General features: G+C 41.4%; 1 protein-coding gene across 1 annotated transcript in view; it reads right to left on the bottom strand.

Moving 5' to 3' along the window:
• LOC126412920 (SH2 domain-containing adapter protein B) overlaps positions 1-20,582 on the bottom strand; it is a 133,362-nt gene that overhangs the window by 8,361 nt on the left and 104,419 nt on the right. Inside the window, exon 11 of the mRNA XM_050082809.1 lies at positions 5,611-5,763. Coding sequence (XP_049938766.1) covers positions 5,611-5,763 — 153 coding nt within the window. The remainder of the gene's footprint in view (positions 1-5,610; positions 5,764-20,582) is intronic.

Below are 20,582 nucleotides of genomic sequence, written 5' to 3'. Positions count from 1 at the left end.
ATCCTCAAGTTCCCTCAAAAATATTGATGGTAGGTCCTGGAGCATACTGCTTACAGATCTGCTACCTCCCCATGTGTCTTACATATCTTCGTCCCCTTAAAACGATCTCTGAAAGATCTCTGAAAGACCTGTGACAAAAAAGTGTAGCATACTGCGGAAAAATAGATCCCTCAGCAATCAAGGAGTTTATGTACTAAAGCCCTTCACTCCCTCCTACACACTGGGATGGGAGCATCAATGTAAATGGCATTTATGTATAGTTGTATTGTTCCACATGAACTGTAATTTCTTTACATATAACTGTAGTCTCCTTTACATCTTATAATACAAAATAACTGCAGATTTATTTTGTCATGGGCTCCCAGACTATATAGGGTGATTCAGTTGCTGCCTACCAGTAGGTTTTATGCAGCCTGCAACAACTTAAAAAAAACCGTGTGCAAGATCTTCATACTTGCTTGCTTTCTATGCACAAATTATCAGTCCCACAGTAGAAATGAACAGGACCTTTTTGTAGGGAATTTAATGCAGCTAAACATGGCACTGGGATACGATTTCGCTGGAAAACACAGTTTTCAAGATATTAAGAAAAAATTAAAACCACACACCACAAAGGAATTATCAAAATGTGGAAGAAATCGGTAGATGTGATGATGTACATGTACAGACAAACAAATGATTGCAATGTCAGGTGAATTGCACAATTTATCTAAGAAAAAGATTTTTACAAATTGAGGAAGACAGTAACGTGTTGGTCCACCTCTGGCCCTTGTGCAACCAGTTATTTGGCTCGGTATTGATTAACAGAGTTGTTGGATGTCCTCCCGATGGATATTGTTCCAAATTCTGTCCATTTGGCGTGCTAGATTGTCAGAATCCAAAGTTACTTGGAGGGCCCTGCCCATAATGCTCCAAAAGTTCTCAGTTGGGGAGAGATGTGGCGACCTTGCTTGCCAATGCAGGGTTTGGCAAGCACAAAGACAAGCGGTAGAAACTCTTGCTTTATGCAGGCAGACATTATCTTGCTTTAATATAAGCTCAGAATGACTTGCTATGAAGGGCGAGAAAATGAGATGTAAAATATCGTTGATATACCATTGTGCTGGGAACCAAGGATGGCAACCAAAGGGGTCATGTTATGAAATGAAATGGCACTCCAGACCTTTATTTCTCATTGTGCTGTGTAGCAGGCGACAGTCAGGTTGGTATTCCACCACTTCCTGGGGTTTATTTATTTATTTAGCTATCCGTGGACATTTTAAAATGTATGGATGTTGTCAGTTGCGTACATTCATATATTTATACAGTTTGTTGTTACATGTAGTTAAACATTGTGACATGGAAGTTATTTACAATCATTTTTGCTCCTTATCAAAATATTGTGTACATGTAGTTAAACATTGTGACATGTAAGTTATTTACAATCATTTTTCCTCCTTATCAAAATATTGTGAAACAAGCTATTTGTAACCATTTTGTACTAAGGAATTCTCTTATAGTGTAAAAGCAATGTTCCTGCAAAAACAATTTAAGATTTCTCCTAAAGCAGTACATGTTATCTGCTTCTTTTATTTTCTGTGGCAGTTTATTATACAGTTTTACACCTTCATACAAGAAGCTATTTTGAGTCTTATATTTTTTCTGCTTGTCTAGGTGAAGACAGTGACTTGTTCTTGTACTATAGTTATGAAAACTGCTATTTGTGCTATAATTTTCTATGTTTTTCTTGATGTACACTATGGTTTGGAATATAAATTCACAAGGAACAGTTAGAATTTCCAACATTTTGAAAAGTTCTCTGCAGTGGGCCCACTTACTGCTTTTTCTTATAATTCTTACTGCTCTCTTTTGCATTTTAAATACTGTTTGTAAATTCTGAGCACTGTTTTCCCAGAAAATAATACCATAACTGATTACTGAATGAACATAACTAAAGTATACAGTTCTCAAATATTCACTACTGCATGCGGATACAAGGACTCTAAGTGCACAACATGTTGTGGATATCTTTTTTGAGAGTTTCATAGCATGTCCATTCCACTTCATTTGGCTGTCAACGTGCAACCCTAAGAATTTTGTTGTAGGTACATCATCTATGGAGATGCTATCTAGTTTTAAATTTAAGGGACTCTGTTTCCTGTTCATTCTAAAGCATATTGTACTTGTTTTCTTTACAATGAGAGTTACTTTGTTTTCCTGAGACCATTTGTGAACATCCCTCAGCACTTCAGTAAAATTTTCCAATATTTGTGCTGGTGTCTTACTGGTGATTACTATGTTGCTGTCATCCACAAACAATATCTTCTCTCCATGGATGATATGTTGCGGGAAATCATTTATATACACCAGAAATAATACAGGGCCTAGTACACTTCCTTGAGGGACCCCAATATTGATATATTGTGGATCAGATATATGTTTCTCAATGTGCTTTGATTCACTGGAGACATGTGTGATCTCTACTGACTGTACTCTGTTTTCTACATACGAATGAAACCATTTGAGAACCACTCCCATTATTCCTAGTGCCTCTAATTTATGCAACAGCTTCTGGTGGTCAACTGTATCAAATGCCTTAGACAGGTCTAGGAAAAGGCCAGTTACATAGCTGTTCTCATCTAGTGCTTCTAAAACTGTTTTTGTAAATTGTGCTATTGCAGATTCTGTACCTCTACCAGGCCTGAAACTGTACTGGTCATTGCAGAGGAGGTTCAATTTACTTAGATAGCTCAAAAGCCTATTTTTCATTATTGTTTCTATCACTTTGGAAAAGCATGACAATAGGGCTATTGGTCTGTAGTTCTCAACGTTTTCTACATCACCTTTCTTGTGAACTGGTAAAATTTTGGCATGCTTCAGAGAGCCAGGGAAGCAACCACTTTTGAAGGATTCATTTCTGATTTCTGTTAGGGGTTTGATACCGTTTATGCATTCCAGATATTTCACTGGGCATCTGAGCTCAATTCGAAGTGGGATTCATCACTGCAGACAATTCTGCTCCAGTCAATGAGGTACCAGGCCGAAGACAGACTGGAGATGCTCCAGACAGCAATGGGATACCAACGTGATTGTCGCCTGCTGTACGACCTGACAATGATGAGTGGTCAGGGGTGCAATTTCATTTCTTTTGGTTTTCATCTGCAGCATCCTTACAGCACAGTGGTACGTGGACTATGTTCTACACGCCATTTTGTTGTCCTTCATGACAAGACATCCTGGGCTTACATTTCAGCAAGATAATGCCCACAAGAGTTTCTACTGCTTATCTTCGTGCTTGCCAAACCCTACCTTGGCCAGCAAGGTCGCCAGTTCTCTCCCCATTTGAGAACATTTGGAGCGTTATGGGCAGAGTCCTCCAACCATTTCGAGATTTAGACGATATGACGCGCCAATTAAACAGAATTCTGGACGATATCCTTAGGAGGACATACAATTGTAATGGTACTTGAATTACGTAACCATTACGGCACCTCACCTCAACCTCTCGATACCAGCATTATTCTACTGTGTTTCTGTAAAATAGTTAACATATTTCTGGGACAACACTCAGATTTGATTTCATTAATGTAGAGGTACTTCGATACATCGATATATATTGCAATGATATCATTCTTATGTGTATTCTTTCTTTTGTCACTATGATCATTGCTGTACTTGTAACTCTGATTTTTGGGCGCGTAAGCGGTTATTAGAGAGTCAAGCTTTGGTCGTCATGTTAAAAAGACGCAAATTGTAGTCAGTTTATGAAATGTGAACTTTAACAGTGAGGAAGATATTTTCAAGTATGTTTTATATTGTGAAGTGATGTTTTGGAGCGAGTTACGTGATATTGCAACAAAAGTAATAAAAAAGAAGTGTAACTTAAATTCGGAGTATTGATTACTTTTTACATCACCATCGTCCGAACTTGCAAAAGTTTAATCTTCAAGAATGGTTTCTGAAACACATCTATAAATATCGCAGAATAACACCTAGGCCTCTTTGCATCCGAGCTTGGAATCATCACTACCTAGATTTTCGACGATTGAGCCATGAGTTCACAACGAGACCAGCGTGGGAAACACGAAAAGATGAGTGCCTAGTTTATCCATTATTTCAAGAAATGACTTCATTAACTGTGTCTAATGACACCTGCTACATAATATAACTTTGTTGTTGCCCGAAAATGCAATATTTTAGCAGCGTGAGCAACACTACAATCATAATTAATTTTTGACCTATGTTGTGGTAGGGATGTTAGAAACTATCAATCTATGGCAAGCTCAATAACTGCTTGCATAATGGCCAGAGGTGGAACAACACATTACAGACTTAATTTGTGAAGCTCTTTCTCCTAAACAAATCCTCCACTTTTTAAAAATTGTAATCATTTGTTTGTCTGTTCGTGACATCACATCTACCTATATTCGTTTCATTCGGGTGTGCGTTTTTTGAGTGTATTGGGGAGAGTGGTACTTTACAAGAACTGCACTCTTCGGACAGACAAGTGCAACAAGAGAGGCAGGCCCTCGCAGCCGAGTAAGGTGAAGAGCTACATCTACATACATACACCGCAATCCACCATACGGTGCGTGGCGGAGGGTACCTCGTACCACAACTAGCATCTCCTCTCCCTGTTCCACTCCCAAACAGAACGAGGGAGAAATGACTGCCTATATGCCTCCATACGAGCCCTAATCTCTCTTATCTTATCTTTGTGGTATTTCCGCGAAAAGTAAGTTGGCGGCAGTAAAATTGTACTGCAGTCAGCCTCAAATGCTGGTTCTCTAAATTTCCTCAGTAGCGATTCACGAAAAGAACGCCTCCTTTCCTCTAGAGACTCCCACCCGAGTTCCTGAAGTATTTCCGTTAGCATTCGCGTGGTGATCAAACCTAGCAGTAACAAATCTAGCAGCCCGCCTCTGAATTGCTTCTATGTCCTCCCTCAACCCGACCTGATAGGGATCCCAAACGCTCGAGCAGTACTCAAGAATAGGTCGTATTAGTGTTTTATAAGTGGTCTCCTTTACAGATGAATCACATCTTCCCAAAATTCTACCAATGAACCGAAGACGACTATGCGCCTTCCCCACAACCGCCATTACATGCTTGTCCCACTTCATATCGCTCTGCAATGCTACGCCCAAATATTTAATCGACATGCCGGCCGGAGTGGCCGTGCGGTTCTAGGCGCTACAGTCTGAAACCGCGTGACCGCTACGGTCGCAGGTTCGCATCCTGCCTCGGGCATGGATGTGTGTGATGTCCTTAGGTTAGTTAGGTTTAAGTAGTTCTAAGTTCTAGGGGACTTATGACCACAGCAGTTGAGTCCCATAGTGCTCAGAGCCATTTGAACCATTTTTTAATCGACGTGACTGTGTCAAGCGCTACACTACTAATGGAGTATTCAAACATTACAGGATTCTTTTTCCTATTCACCTGCATTAATTTACATTTATCTATATTTAGAGTTAGCTGCCATTCTTTACACCAATCACAAATACTGTCCAAGTCATCTTGTATCCTCCTACAGTCACTCAACGACGACACCTTCCCGTACACCACAGCATCATCAGCAAACAGCCGCACATTGCTATCCACCCTATCCAAAAGGCTTTAGGTAATACGCACCCCTGCCTCTCGAGCGGCAAGGAGACGTCGATGGAGCCCGGCTGCGCCGCGACTCCCGCCGGCAGGTCGAGCGACAGCGCTGGCCGTCGAAGAGGCGATGCGGACGACGACGCGTCGCCGCCGCCCAAGTTCAGGCTGAGGCCGGGCCGCGCGCACACACCTGCAGCATTTCACAACACAACACGATCACAGGCGTCCGTAAAGATACGTATACGTTAAGGCTGTCAGATTTTCTAAAATGAAAACTGACAACTTGTTATTTGTTTATACACTAAACCAAGTCGGTGATATCCTAGAAAGATTCCCTATCGAACGTGCGAACCCCTATCGATATATATCCAACGTTCGACTCGATGCCGACCACATGGCGCGAATTACGGTAAATGTTTAGTCACAGTCTAATAAATACAGTCACGGCAGTGGTGATAGTGGTTTGGCTCATCAATGTACTGGGTGATCAAAAAGTCAGTATACATTTGAAAACTTAATAAACCACGGAATAATGTAGATAGAAAGGTAGAAATTGACACACATGCTTGGAATGACAAGGGGTTTTATTAGAACAAAAAATAGCTAGACGCGTGAAAGGTCTCTTGCGCGCGTCGTTTGGTGATGATCGTGTGCTCAGCCGCCACTTTCGTCATGCTTGGCCTCCCAGGTCCCCAGACCCCAGTCCGTGCGATTATTGGCTTTGGGGTTACCTGAAGTCGCAAGTGTATCGTGATCGACCGACATGTCTAGGGATGCTGAAAGACAACATCCGACGCCAATGCCTCACCGTAACTCCGGACATGCTTTACAGAGCTGTTCACAACATTATTTCCCGACTACAGCTATTGTTGAGGAATGATGGTGGACATATTGAGCATTTCCTGTAAAGAACATCACCTTTGCTTTGTCTTACTTTGTTATGCTAATTATTGCTATTCTGATCAGATGAAGCGCCATATGTCGGACATTTTTGGAACTTTTGTATTTTTTTGGTTCTAATAAAACCTTATGTCATTCCAAGCATGTGTGTCAATTTGTACGCCGGCCGGTGTTGCCGTGCGGTTCTAGGCGCTTCAGTCTGGAACCGCGTGACCGCTACGGTCGCAGGTTCGAATCCTGCCTCGGGCATGGATGTGTGTGATGTCCTTAAGTTAGTTAGGTTTAAATAGTTCTAAGTTCTAGGGGACTGATGACCACAGATATTAAGTCCGATAGTGCTCAGAGCCAATCAATTTGTACCTCTCTATCTACATTATTCCGTGATCTATTCAGTTTTCAAATTTATACTGACTTTTTGATCACCCGGTATATCCGGGCTATTATAATGAAAAGTATTTATCAGTCTTTTTTATTTCTGAAGAAAAGAATTTTATTTGTCTGTAATGTACTTACACTTGCCTTTCCAATTCACAAAACGAAGATACATTCTTGTTATGGGTTTCTCAGCTGCTGAATCATCCTAGACTTATTGTCGATTTCAAAATATCATAGTAACTGACAAGAAAGAAAAGTGTAGTTGTGAAGTTAAGTATAAACACAAGTGTCCTGATTTTTTCTCCTCGAGATCTGGTCGGCCTACTACTACAATCACTAGATTAGATTAGTACTTGTTCCACAGATCATGAATGCGACACTTCATAATGATGTGGAACGTGTCAGGTTAATAAAAGGTGTCTATACAAGATATTACATACACAAAATATAACATGACACTTAATATTTTTTTGGGGGGTGGGGGGTGGAGAAATTACACACTTACTATATCAAAAAATTCATCTAATGAGTAGAAGGAATTGTCATTAAGAAATTCTTTTAATTTCCTTTTAAATACTATATGGCTATCTGTCAGACTTTTGATGCTATTAGGTAAGTGACTTTTGTGGCAGCATAATTTACCCCCTACTGAGCCAAAGTTAGATTTAACCTTGAGTAGTGAAGATCGTCCTTTCTCCTAGTTTGTAGCCATGTACATTGCTATTACTTTTGAATTCATTCGGATTGTTAATAAAAAATTTCATAAGTGAATATATATATTATGAGGCTACAGTAAAGATCTCTAGCTCTTTAAATAAGTGTCTGCAGGATGATCTGGGATGAGCTCCAGCAATTATTCTGATTACAAGCTTTTGTGCAATGAACACTCTTTTACTCAATGATGAGTTACCCCAGAATATGATGCCATATGAAAGCAGAGAATGAAAATAGGCGTGGTAAGCTAATTTACTTAGATGTATATCGCCAAAATTTGCAATGACCCTAATAGCATAAGTAGCTGAACTCAAACGTTTCAGCAGATCCTCAGTGTGTTTTTTCCAGTTCAACCCCTCATCAATGCATACACCTAGAAATTTTGAATATTCTACCTTAGCTACCGATTTCTGATCGAAGTCTATATTTATTAATGGTGTTATTCCATTTAATGTGTGGAACTGTATACACTGTGTTTTGTCAAAGTTTAATGAGAGCCCATTTACAGAGAACCACTTAATGATTTTCTGAAAAACATCGTTTACAATTTCACCAGTTAATTCTTGTCTGTTGGGTGTAAGAGCTATACTTGTATCATCGGCAAAAAGTACCAGCTTTGCACCTTCGTGAATATAGAATGGCAAGTCAACGAGGACACCTTCCCATACACCACAGTGTCATCAGCAAACAGCCGACAGCTGCAAATTCTGAACATCCTGTCCGTCAGATCACGTATGTATACAGAGAACAACAGTGGTCCTACGACACTTCTCTGGGACAGTCCTGACGATACCCTCCTCTTTGATGAACACTCACCGTCGATCACAACGTACTGGGTTCTAAGTTTCCTTTAATTTACGTCTATGGTCACAAACTTTTTGTTAACAGATTACTGGTTTCGGTCTTCAATGACCACCATCAGATCTGCAGCAAAAAATGGGAAAAACATAAACACACTCGCAAACTGTCTACAGCTTAAGAGCAATACATAGACCATAATGAAAAGGAGTACTGACAAAATTTACATTTGTGCGCTTTAAATATGAAGAGGCATACCTGTTTCATAAAAAAACTAAGTCCTAATGTACTACAGCCATAGTGGCATCGTCAAATGTTAAATGCGGAATCAGTAGATGCATCGTCAAAACCATATAAATAACATCACATGCATGAGTCATGTTGTCTGTAGTACTACTGTTTAAAACAAGCTGCCGTACAGTAGCCACAAGATGTTTGTGTTGTAAGTTCACCAGATGTCGCTAATGTCGGCATACATTAGAGTTCAATAATTAATTGAAACAGCGAAAATAAAGGGGGTACAATGGTTGAAGTCTGTAATAAGCTTATAACGTATAAAAGCCATTATAGTAATAAAAAGCAATAAAAAGAAGAACACGACAAAAGTAAGATTGTTAAAAAGAGGAAGAGTTAAGAAACAGTGGTTGACATGTGGTCTAGTGCCAATATTCTAGATAATGACAAATATTAAACACCGTTGATAGTGCAACGGGTAAAATTAAGCAACCATAAAACAAATCGCTAAAGTAGACACAAATGAAAGAAAACATAGTGCTGCACATAATCAGCGCCCTCTGTTAGCGTTAACGCCAGAATTCCGCATAGGCGGGAAGTGGATGGAGGAACGTGACAGGCAGAGGGCCCCTCGCACCCTGCGGCACTCCGTTGCAAGAAAAGAATGTTTTTATGAAACAGGTATGCCTCTTCATATTTAAAGCGCACAAATGTAAATTTTGTCAGTATTACCTTTCATGATGGTCTACGTATTGTTCTTAAGCTGTAGACAGTTTGCGAGTGTATTTATGTTTTCCCCATTTTTGCTGCAGATCTGATGATGGTCATTGAATACCGAAACCGGTAATCTGTTAACAAAAAGTTTGTGACCATAGACGTAAATTAAAGGAAACTTATTACATATACGGGTCACTGTTTTCTCGCGACAATGTCGCAGCTTGTGGTACTGCGTTCTGCTACTTAAGAAGTCTATGAGCCATTCACTTATCTGGGAACCTATTCTGCAATCTCGTTCCTTCGTCAGTAGTCTGCAGTGGATCGCCGCGTCGGATGCTTTTCGGAAATCTAGGAATATGAAATCGCCCTGTTTCCGTTCATCCACAGTTCACAAGAAAAAGGGCGAGCTGAGTTCCGCGTGAGAGATGCTTTCTAAATCCGTGCCGAATCGTGGAGAGAAGCTTTTCTGTCTCACGGAAATTATATTTGAGCTCAGAATATGTCCAAGAATTCTACAGTAATGCAAGGTTATTGATCGGTAACTCTGCGAATCCGTTCTTTTATGCTACTTATACTGACATATGCGCTTTCTTCCAATCGCTTGGGATTTTCCGTTCGGCGAAAAATTCGCAATAAATGCAAACTAAGTACGGGGCCAATGCCCATAGTACTCTCTGTAAAACCGAATTGGGATTGCATCAGGACCTGGCGTCTCATTTGTTTTCAACTCTCCCAGTTGTTTCTCTATGTCAGGGATGCTTATCTCTATGTCGTCCTTAAGGGACTCATGTGCGATGGTTAGACGACGGTAAGCTTGTACGATCCTTCTGGGTGAATGATTTCTTGAACGCGAATTTTCATGTTTCACTTTTACTTTTGCTGTTTTCTATTGTCACACCAGACTGGTCAACGAGTGGCTATGTAGAAAATGATTAAAGAATTTGGAAACTTAGGTTCTTCTGAAGTGTAATATGGAAGAGGGAGAAAACAGTTGATCCGACGTCTGTCGAAGATGTAGCCACAGCATTGCGGGAGGGGTCGAGCGCTGGCGTGCTAGCATGCAGTGCACGGGGAATTGCCCAAACGTTGGACATGCCTACGAACACGGCGCATAAAATCCTACGAAACGTCGTGCATTGCTGTCCATACAAAATCACCCATGGTCAGGAGTTTCTTCCTCCTAACTTGCCAGCAAGAAGAACATTCGCTCTGGAATTTATTGCTCGCATGGAGCTGGACAATGAATGGCCATGGAACATTATGTGGACAGACGAAGCCCATTTTCGTCTTCAAGGACATGTCAATACGCATCACTGTACAATATGGGCAAATAAAATCCGCATGCACGTTAACCGGTATCACTTCATTCAGCAAAGGTAGCTGTGTGGTGCGAGTTGATCGCGTTGTTTTATCGTAGGACCATATCTTGTCGAGGAGATGGTTCCTGTCGGTCCTTTTACCTGTACCGTCACTGGTAAAAGCTATGAGGCTCTACTGCACACCAGTCGTTCCAACTCTTCAGCGGCGTGGATTTGTGGCTAGTTTTGCAAGATGGCGCTCATCCGCACATTGCACAGCAAGTGGAGCAGTTGCTGCAGTGAAATTTTGGAAATGCTACAATTATCAGTCGTCATTTCCCTACAGTCTGGCCGTTCAGGCCACCTGATCTTAGTCCATGTGACTTCTGGCTGTGGGATTATCTGAAAGACATTGTGTTCAGTGTTTTGATTACAAACGTAGCTGAATTGATGCCACGCATTGCACAACGCATTCTGAATTAGATCCTGTGACATTGGGGATCAGTCGTGGAACGTACTACTTCTCGATTTCAACTTGTGACAGAAGACACTGGACAGCATACTGAACTTGTCTCCCGCCAGTCTTACGACCGTTAAAAACCTATTTCATTGTTGCTTTTTAGGTGGTTTTTGGCTTTGGCACAGTTAACAACCGTTTTTTCCCATACGATCTGATATGATCTTACCGTGGTGGGTTGGCATACCTAAGGCCAGTATTAAGCTATCATATTTCCTTGACAAAGAAATATGGTCAAATATTCGTCAAATTTCTTTCACAAAAATCTTTGACTTGGCGCTTGAAAGGGGTATTACACTGTCGTCATATTTTTCGTCAAATTTCAAGATGGCGGACAACAACTTATTATGCGCTGCAGTTGAGCACCACAATTGCATTGTGTGCGTACTTGGAAGAAAAGCGGCGGAAAAAATGAAACATATTTGGATGAAGCCATAGATATTACGTCGAGATAGTAAAAGTATTCAGCAAAATTTGTTACGAGAGCTACAAGTGGAGGACGTCAAGTCTTATATATAAATTACTTACGAATGAGTGAGAGTGTATTTCAGTATTTGCTCAGTAAAGTGCCTTATCATATTACAGAACAGAATACTCTCTTGAGAAATGCTATATGTGCAGAAGACAGGTGAGAGAGCTACCTCTCTTTACAACACAGCACTCTAATATCACATTGTACATTAGCCAAAATATTTCCAGAAACGTGTGAAGCGATTTATAAAGCACTGAAGAGGGAATATGTGAAGGTAAATAAATGTTTCGTACGCTATATGGGCAATAAGAACTAACTTTATTTTTGAATGATTTAACTAATGGAATTAGTGTTCCAACAACCACAAAATTAGTAAGTACGAAACAGATGAAGCGCTTTTTAACTTGTGGCACCCAGAGTTCAAAAATAGACAAAGTAGAATGGAAAGCTAAGAAAGAATTTGGTTTTAGAGTGTAACCACATTCTCTATTCCGGCTTGCTGGAAAGCTGCCTGGATGTACCCAGATGTAGAGGTGGATGGCTGTAGCGGTGATTTTGGACGTGAAGTCGCCTGCCCATCAACACAATTAATAGCGTGCAATGTGTCCCTTACTCACCTCGAACCCCAGTCGAAGCAAGTTTATATAAAAAAAAAAGTCGAAGGAACACACCAACTTTGAAGAAATGTATACTAGCACACTACAGAGCTCCAAGCGGTTACATTGTACATTGCAGTGAACGGAAGACGAACGACTTTTGTGATCAAATCTACGGCAAGACTCTAGATTTGATTATATTTCTTTGACGACAGGCGAGATTTGACAAAGTTTCGTATTAAACCATCAAATTTCTTTGACATAAACATTTGACATACCAACTTTGACAAAGAAATGTGACAGTGTAACACCGTCCTAACCACGGTCTAACATAATAGTCGCGACACTCCGCCTCTTTTATTGTTACCCACTGTGACTGCAGCGCACCAAGCGGCCAGGAAGTTATACTGTTGAGTTCGGCGAGATCTTGCGAAAGCCAAAAGGGAAACTTAATTGTTTCTATTGGTCTGTAGTATGCTTTTTACGAACGGGAGCGTCTGTAGCGCAGTAAATTGCAGCACCAACAAGAAGAAGACACAACATTTGCCTTTTTTTTTCTTTTTTTTACCTTTCCTGACGACCCTAGGAGGTGTGAACCGCTACATTACAGAACAGTTTATTTACTGTTTTCTTGTAACCTACAGATATTTACTGGAGAATATCGTGTTCTTTAAGAACAAAAAATACTAGTAAACAGCAGAAGACATGACCTTTTGCAGCAAAACGTCGTATATCTACTCAAAAAACGCGAAGTTTTCTTCACTATACTTCCAGTCAACTCAGTGAATATGGAACATAGGGAACGTGAATGGAATGCAATATCTAAATTATTTAACGTAGCACATAAGATACCACAACTGTTTGTTGTTGTTGTGGTCTTCAGTCCTGAGACTGGTTTGATGCAGCTCTCCATGCTACTCTATCCTGTGCAAGCTTTTTCATCTCCCAGTACCTACTGCAACCTACATCCTTCTGAATCTGCTTTGTGTATTCATCTCTTGGTGTCCCTCTACGATTTTTACCCTCCACGCTGCCCTCCAATACTAAATTGGTGATCCCTTGATGCCTCAGAACATGTCCTACCAACCGATCCCTTCTTCTGGTCAAGTTGTGCCACAAACTTCTCTTCTCCCCAATCCTATTCAATACTTCCCCATTAGTTATGTGATCTACCCATCTAATCTTCAGCATTCTTCTGTAGCACCACATTTCGAAAGCTTCTATTCTCTTCTTGTCCAAACTATTTATCGTCCATGTTTCACTTCCATACATGACTACATTCCATACGAATACTTTCAGAAATGACTTCCTGACACTTAAATCTATACTGGATGTTAACAAATTTCTCTTCTTCAGAAACGCTTTCCTTGCCAATGCCAGCCTACATTTTATATCCTCTCTACTTCGACCATCATCAGTTATTTTGCTCCCCAAATAGCAAAACTCCTTTACTACTTTAAGTGCCTCATTTCCTAATCTAATTCCCTCAGCATCACCCGACTTAATTAGACTACATTCCATTATCCTTGTTTTGCTTTTGTTGATGTTCATCTTATATCCTCCTTTCAAGACACTGTCCATTCCATTCAACTGCTCTTCCAAGTCCTTTGCTGTCTCTGACAGAATTACAATGTCATCGGCGAACCTCAAAGTTTTTATTTCTTCTCCATGAATTTTAATACCTACTCCGAATTTTTCTTTTGTTTCCTTTACTGCTTGCTCAATATACAGATTGAACAACATCGGGGAGAGGCTACAACCCTGTCTTACTCCCTTCCCAACCACTGCTTCCCTTTCATGTCCCTCGACTCTTATAACTGCCATCTGGTTTCTGTACAAATTGTAAATAGCCTTTCGCTCCCTGTATTTTACCCCTGCCACCTTTAGAATTTGAAAGAGAGTATTCCAGTCAACATTGTCAAAAGCTTTCTCTAAGTCTACAAATGCTAGAAACGTAGGTTTGCCTTTCCTTAATCTTTCTTCTAAGATAAGTCGTAAGGTCAGTATTGCCTCACGTGTTCCAGTGTTTCTACGGAATCCAAACTGATCTTCCCCGAGGTTGGCTTCTACTAGTTTTTCCATTCGTCTGTAAAGAATTCGTGTTAGTATTTTGCAGCTGTGACTTATTAAGCTGATAGTTCGGTAATTTTCACATCTGTCAACACCTGCTTTCTTTGGGATTGGAATTATTATATTCTTCTTGAAGTCTGAGGGTATTTCGCCTGTCTCATACATCTTGCTCACCAGATGGTAGAGTTTTGTCAGGACTGGCTCTCCCACGGCCGTCAGTAGTTCCAATGGAATATTGTCTACTCCGGGGGCCTTGTTTCGACTCAGGTCTTTCAGTGCTCTGTCAAACTCTTCACGCAGTATCATATCTCCCATTTCATCTTCATCTACATCCTCTTCCATTTCCATAATATTGTCCTCAAGTACATCGCCCTTGTATAGACCCTCTATATACTCCTTCCACCTTTCTGCTTTCCCTTCTTTGCTTAGAACTGGGTTTCCATCTGAGCTCTTGATATTCATACAAGTCGTTCTCTTATCTCCAAAGGTCTCTTTAATTTTCCTGTAGGCGGTATCTATCTTACCCCTAGTGAGATAGGCCTCTACATCCTTACATTTGTCCTCTAGCCATCCCTGCTTAGCCATTTTGCACTTCCTGTCGATCTCATTTTTGAGACGTTTGTATTCCTTTTTGCCTGTTTCACTTACTGCATTTTTATATTTTCTCCTTTCATCAATTAAATTCAATATTTCTTCTGTTACCCAAGGATTTCTACTAGCCCTCGTCTTTTTACCTACTTGATCCTCTGCTGCCTTCACTACTTCATCCCTCAAAGCTACCCATTCTTCTTCTACTGTATTTATTTCCCCCATTCCTGTCAATTGCTCCCTTATGCTCTCCCTGAATCTCTGTACAACCTCTGGTTCTTTTAGTTTATCCAGGTCCCATCTCCTTAAATTCCCACCTTTTTGCAGTTTCTTCAGTTTTAATCTACAGTTCATAACCAATAGATTGTGGTCAGAGTCCACATCTGCCCCTGGAAATGTCTTACAATTTAAAACCTGGTTCCTAAATCTCTGTCTTACCATTATATAATCTATCTGATACCTTTTAGTATCTCCAGGGTTCTTCCATGTATACAACCTTCTTTCATGATTCTTAAACCAAGTGTTAGTTATGATTATGTTGTGCTCTGTGCAAAATTCGACCAGGCGGCTTCCTCTTTCATTTCTGTCCCCCAATCCATATTCACCTACTATGTTTCCTTCACTCCCTTTTCCTACACTCGAATTCCAGTCACCCATGACTATTAAATTTTCGTCTCCCTTCACAATCTGAATAATTTCTTTTATTTCATCATACATTTCTTCAATTTCTTCGTCATCTGCAGAGCTAGTTGGCATATAAACTTGTACTACTGTAGTAGGCGTGGGCTTCGTATCTATCTTGGCCACAATAATGCGTTCACTATGCTGTTTGTAGTAGCTTACCCGCATTCCTATTTTCCTATTCATTATTAAACCTACTCCTGCATTACCCCTATTTGATTTTGTGTTTATAACCCTGTAGTCACCTGACCAGAAGTCTTGTTCCTCCTGCCACCGAACTTCACTAATTCCCACTATATCTAACTTCAACCTATCCATTTCCCTTTTTAAATTTTCTAACCTACCTGCCCGATTAAGGGATCTGACATTCCACGCTCCGATCCGTAGAACGCCAGTTTTCTTTCTCCTGATAACGACATCCTCTTGAGTAGTCCCCGCCCGGAGATCCGAATGGGGGACTATTTTACCTCCGGAATATTTTACCCAAGAGGACGCCATCATCATGTAATCATACAGTAAAGCTGCATGCCCTCGGGAAAAATTACGGCTGTAGTTTCCCCTTGCTTTCAGCCGTTCGCAGTACCAGCACAGCAAGGCCGTTTTGGTTATTGTTACAAGGCCAGACCAGTCAATCATCCAGACTGTTGCCCTTGCAACTACTGAAAAGGCTGCTGCCCCTCTTCAGGAACCACACGTTTGTCTGTCCTCTCAACAGATACCCCTCCGTTGTGGTTGCACCTACGGTACGGCTATCTGTATCGCTGAGGCACGCAAGCCTCCCCACCAACGGCAAGGTCCATGGTTCATGGGGGGGGACCACAACTGTAGCTGAAGGAAAAACCACACAGACTGATAATAAAAGAACAAAAGCAATATAACTGTTTCCCCGACACAGAAGAAACCAGTTCAGCAATAGTGGCTGCACAAGAATCTTCAACACATTCACTTTTGGAGCAAAAGTAATTACATCCACAAAAATATTCACATATTAGAAAGCCATGTGAAGTGTAAGACTGTGCGAAACATTAGGCTCCCTACAAAGTCCTTAGGTGTCAATAAAAATGCCTGTCATAATAAGAACAGACAAGGAAAGAAATATATTCTTCTTATGCATGAAATATATGCTTGTATTCTCTTGTTTTCATAGGAGTAAGCCGCAATTATACGCATCTTAGATAGTGTTTCTTTATCATTAAGCTGTAGCTTATGTCACTGAGCCGGGGATATACGACTGTTTTTACATGTATTGCGTGATCATTCACGTCTGTTGATAATTTATTAATGCTTGGAACGCAAGGATGTAATAACTCTTTCGCTAAGTAACTGGAAACATAACTAAAAAGAAATTCCAATTTTACGGCTGCTTTCTAGCCGCTTGGGGCGCTAGTGTAGCACCAACTGACAAACAGTAACAATTTTCACAGCAGTGAGTGTCGCGACTGTATATGTTAGGCTGTGGTCCTAACTAACAGTGGGAGAAGTGTTGAATGCTGACTGTTGAATGCTGAACCGTACTCTGCAATGTGGCGAGTAACGTTCATGAGCAACTCACACCATAATGACAGTATTGCGATTCATTTGCCATTTGTAGCCGAACCCAATTACTTTATGACGCTTCCAGTGTCAACTAGGGTGAAAATTTTCGTTAATTTTTTTGTTCCGTGACGTTTCCCCTGCGCCAATAATAGGCTGTATAAATTTGACAGCTTCCCGAGCAGTGGTTCTCTTTCTACAGCGTTTTGAAACTGGAACTTTAGTTATCGACACCCTGTATTTATTAGGGGAGTTAATTTCCTATCTTGTTCAATCACATCAGTCAAATGCTATGACGGTTCCTACAAACAACATTATGGTACTTCCTTTTCCCCGTCGCCTAGCTGAGTTGGTGCTCTGTGTAATGACTTCGATGTCGATAGGACGTTAATCCCAGAAAAAGGATCTATCTTTTGACAGATCGTGTCTGGGTCTCAAGCAGGTGTGGCGGAGCGGGCGAGGTCTCCCCGAGGGCTCCAGACGGTGCTCCGTCTTGCGGCCGTCGTGTAGCGCTAAGTGAATTGGCCGTGCTGGGGCTCTCCGGCAATCCATCAGCCCCGCCGTCTGGACGCAGCGGCCGGTCCTTCTTGGCCAGGTCAGTCCTAATCTGCGGCCACGCCGCGTTGATGGATGGCTGGCGGGTGCACCAGATGCACCTGTCTTGGAATCGGCCGCTGCTCGGTCAACATCCGTTACGGTCTCCCGTTATTCTTGTATGGCTCCACCCGTCTCAACACTGGGGGTACATCGATAGAGCAGCATGCGGCTGATTACGTTTTAAACTCCTACTTTCAATTGCTGTCGCGTGCTCTTAACAACAGACTGAAACATCTACATCTACATCCACGTGATTACTCTGCTATTCAAAATAAAATTCCTGGCAGAGGGTTCGACGAACCACCTTCATCCTGTCTCTCTACCGTTCCACTCTCGAACGGCATGCGGGAAAAACGAGCACTTAAATTTTTCTGTGCGAGCTCTGATTTCCTTTTTTTATCGTGATGTCCATTTCTCCCTATGTAGGTGGGTGCTAACATAATGTTTTCGCAATCGGAGGAGAAAACTGGTGATTGAAATTTCATGAAAAGATCCCGTCGCGACGAAAAACGCCTTTGTTTTAATGGCAGCCACTCCAATTCACGTATCATGTGTGTGACACTGTCTCCCCTATTTCGCGATAATACAAAGCGAGCTGCCCTTCTTTGTACTTTTTCGATGCCGCGCGGGATTAGCCGAGCGCTCTGAGGCGCTGCAGTTATGGACTGTGCCGCTGGTCCCGGCGGAGGTTCGAGACCTCCCTCGGGCATGGGTGTGTGTTTGTCCTTAGGATAATTTAGGTTAAGTAGTGTGTAAGCTTAGGGACTGATGACCTTAGCAGTTAAGTCCCATAAGATTTCACACACATTTGAACATTTTTGAACTTTTTCGATGTCATCCGTCAATCCCACCTCTATTACGCGTGCCCTGACATGAAACCAGCACAGCTCCACTGACGGCCCATAATGACGAACATTCTTGCGCATTATAGAGATCTAATGTATAGAATGTGGACAAAAATGTGGAAGCACAAAAAAACAGAACACATTACCATGCGTAGGAAAACCGTTGGCTTTCAAAACAGCTTCCAGTCGTCTCGGAATGATTAAATACAGAAAATCTTATACCATTCTTCCTGCAAAGTAGTGGCAAGTCAGGTAACCATGATGGAGGTGGACAGCGATAACACAACCTTCTCTCCAAAGTAGATCATAAAGGCTCAATAATATTGAGATCTGGTGACTGCTATGGCCAGGGGAGATACGAAAATTCATCATCGTGCTCATAAAACCATTTCTGGATGATGCGAGCTGTCTGGACCCGGGTCTTGCCGTGCTGGAAGGCAGCAGTACCATCGGTGAGCGAACACTGTCCATGGGATGGATCTGATCAACCAGTATGGTCGCGTAATCCTTGGAAGCAATGCGACCTTGCAGAGTAGCTATGGGGCCCATAGAATACCATGATATGGCAGCCCAAATCATTGTTGAACACCCGCCATGTGTCACTATTGGGACGTAAACTGGGCCAGGAGCTGGAAAGACTGTGAGACAAAACACATCCGACCAAACGACTTTCTTCCATTGCCACTCCACCTTTTAAGGCTACGGCCCCACGGTTTTCTGTTACGGGCCATTGGAGTACTGATGAGTGGTTTTGGAATTCCAGCCGCCCTGCAATTCCTTACTGAGCTCTCTTCCTGTTGTTTTGGTGCTGATAGGGTTCGCGAGTGCGACATTCAGTCCTGCAGTGATATTTTCAGCTATCGTGCCCTTAATTTTCCTCACAATCCCGTCTTAGATTTTTGCAGATGATGTTGTCATTCACCGTCTTGTAAAGTCGTCAGATAATCAAAACGACTTGCAAAATGATTTAGATAAGATATCTGTATGGTGCGAAAAGTGTCAATTGACCCTGAATAAGGACAAGTGTGAAGTTATTCACATGACTACTAAAAAAGATCAGCTAAATTTCGATTACGCGATGTTGTTGTTCTTGTTGTTGTTGTCTTTACTCCAGAGACTGGTTTGATGCAGCTCTCCATGCTACTCTATCCTGTGCAAGGTTCTTCATCTCCCAGTACCTACTGCAACCTACATCCTTCTGAATCTGTTTAGTGTATTCATCTCTTGGTCTTCCTCTGCGATTTTTACCCTCCACGCTGCCCTCCAATACTAAATTGGTGATCCCTTGATGCCTCAGAATATGCCCTACCAACCGATCCCTTCTTCTAGTCAAGTTGTGCCACAAATTTCTCTTCTCTCCAATTCTATTCAATACCTCCTCAATAGTTATGTGATCTATCCATCTAATCTTCAGCATTCTTCTGTAGCACCACATTTCGAAAGCTTCTATTCTCTTCTTGTCCAAACTATTAATTGTCCATGTTTCACTTCCATACATGGCCACACTCCATACAAATACTTTCAGAAACGACTTCCTGACACTTAAATCTACACTTGATGTTAACAAATTTCTCTTCTTCAGAAATGCTTTCCTTGCTATTGCCAGTCTACATTTTATATCCTCTCTACTTCGACCATCATCAGCTATTTTGCTCCCCAAATAGCAAAACTCATTTACTACTTTAAGTGTCTCATTTCCAATCTAATTCCCTCAGCATCACCCGATTTAATTCGACTACATTGACGCGATAAGTCGCACAAATCTGAAGGCTGTAAATTCAACTAAATACTTAGGGATTACAATTACAAATAAGCTAAATTGGAACGATCACATAGATAATATTGTGGGTAGAGCAAACCAAAGACTCCGATTCATTGGCAGAACACTTAGAAGGTGCAACAAGTCTACTAAAGAGACTGCTTACACCACGCTTGTCCGCCCTTTTCTGGAGTATTGCTGTGCGGTGTGGGATCCGCATCTGGTGAGACTGACGGATGACATCGAAAAAGTACAAAGTAGGGCAGCTCGTTTTGTATTATCGCGAAATAGGGGAGATAGAGTCACAG

This window comes from Schistocerca serialis, chromosome 7, assembly GCF_023864345.2.
Source record: "Schistocerca serialis cubense isolate TAMUIC-IGC-003099 chromosome 7, iqSchSeri2.2, whole genome shotgun sequence".
Classification (NCBI taxonomy): domain Eukaryota; kingdom Metazoa; phylum Arthropoda; class Insecta; order Orthoptera; family Acrididae; genus Schistocerca; species Schistocerca serialis.
This window is presented reverse-complemented; position numbering and strand designations above follow the sequence as displayed.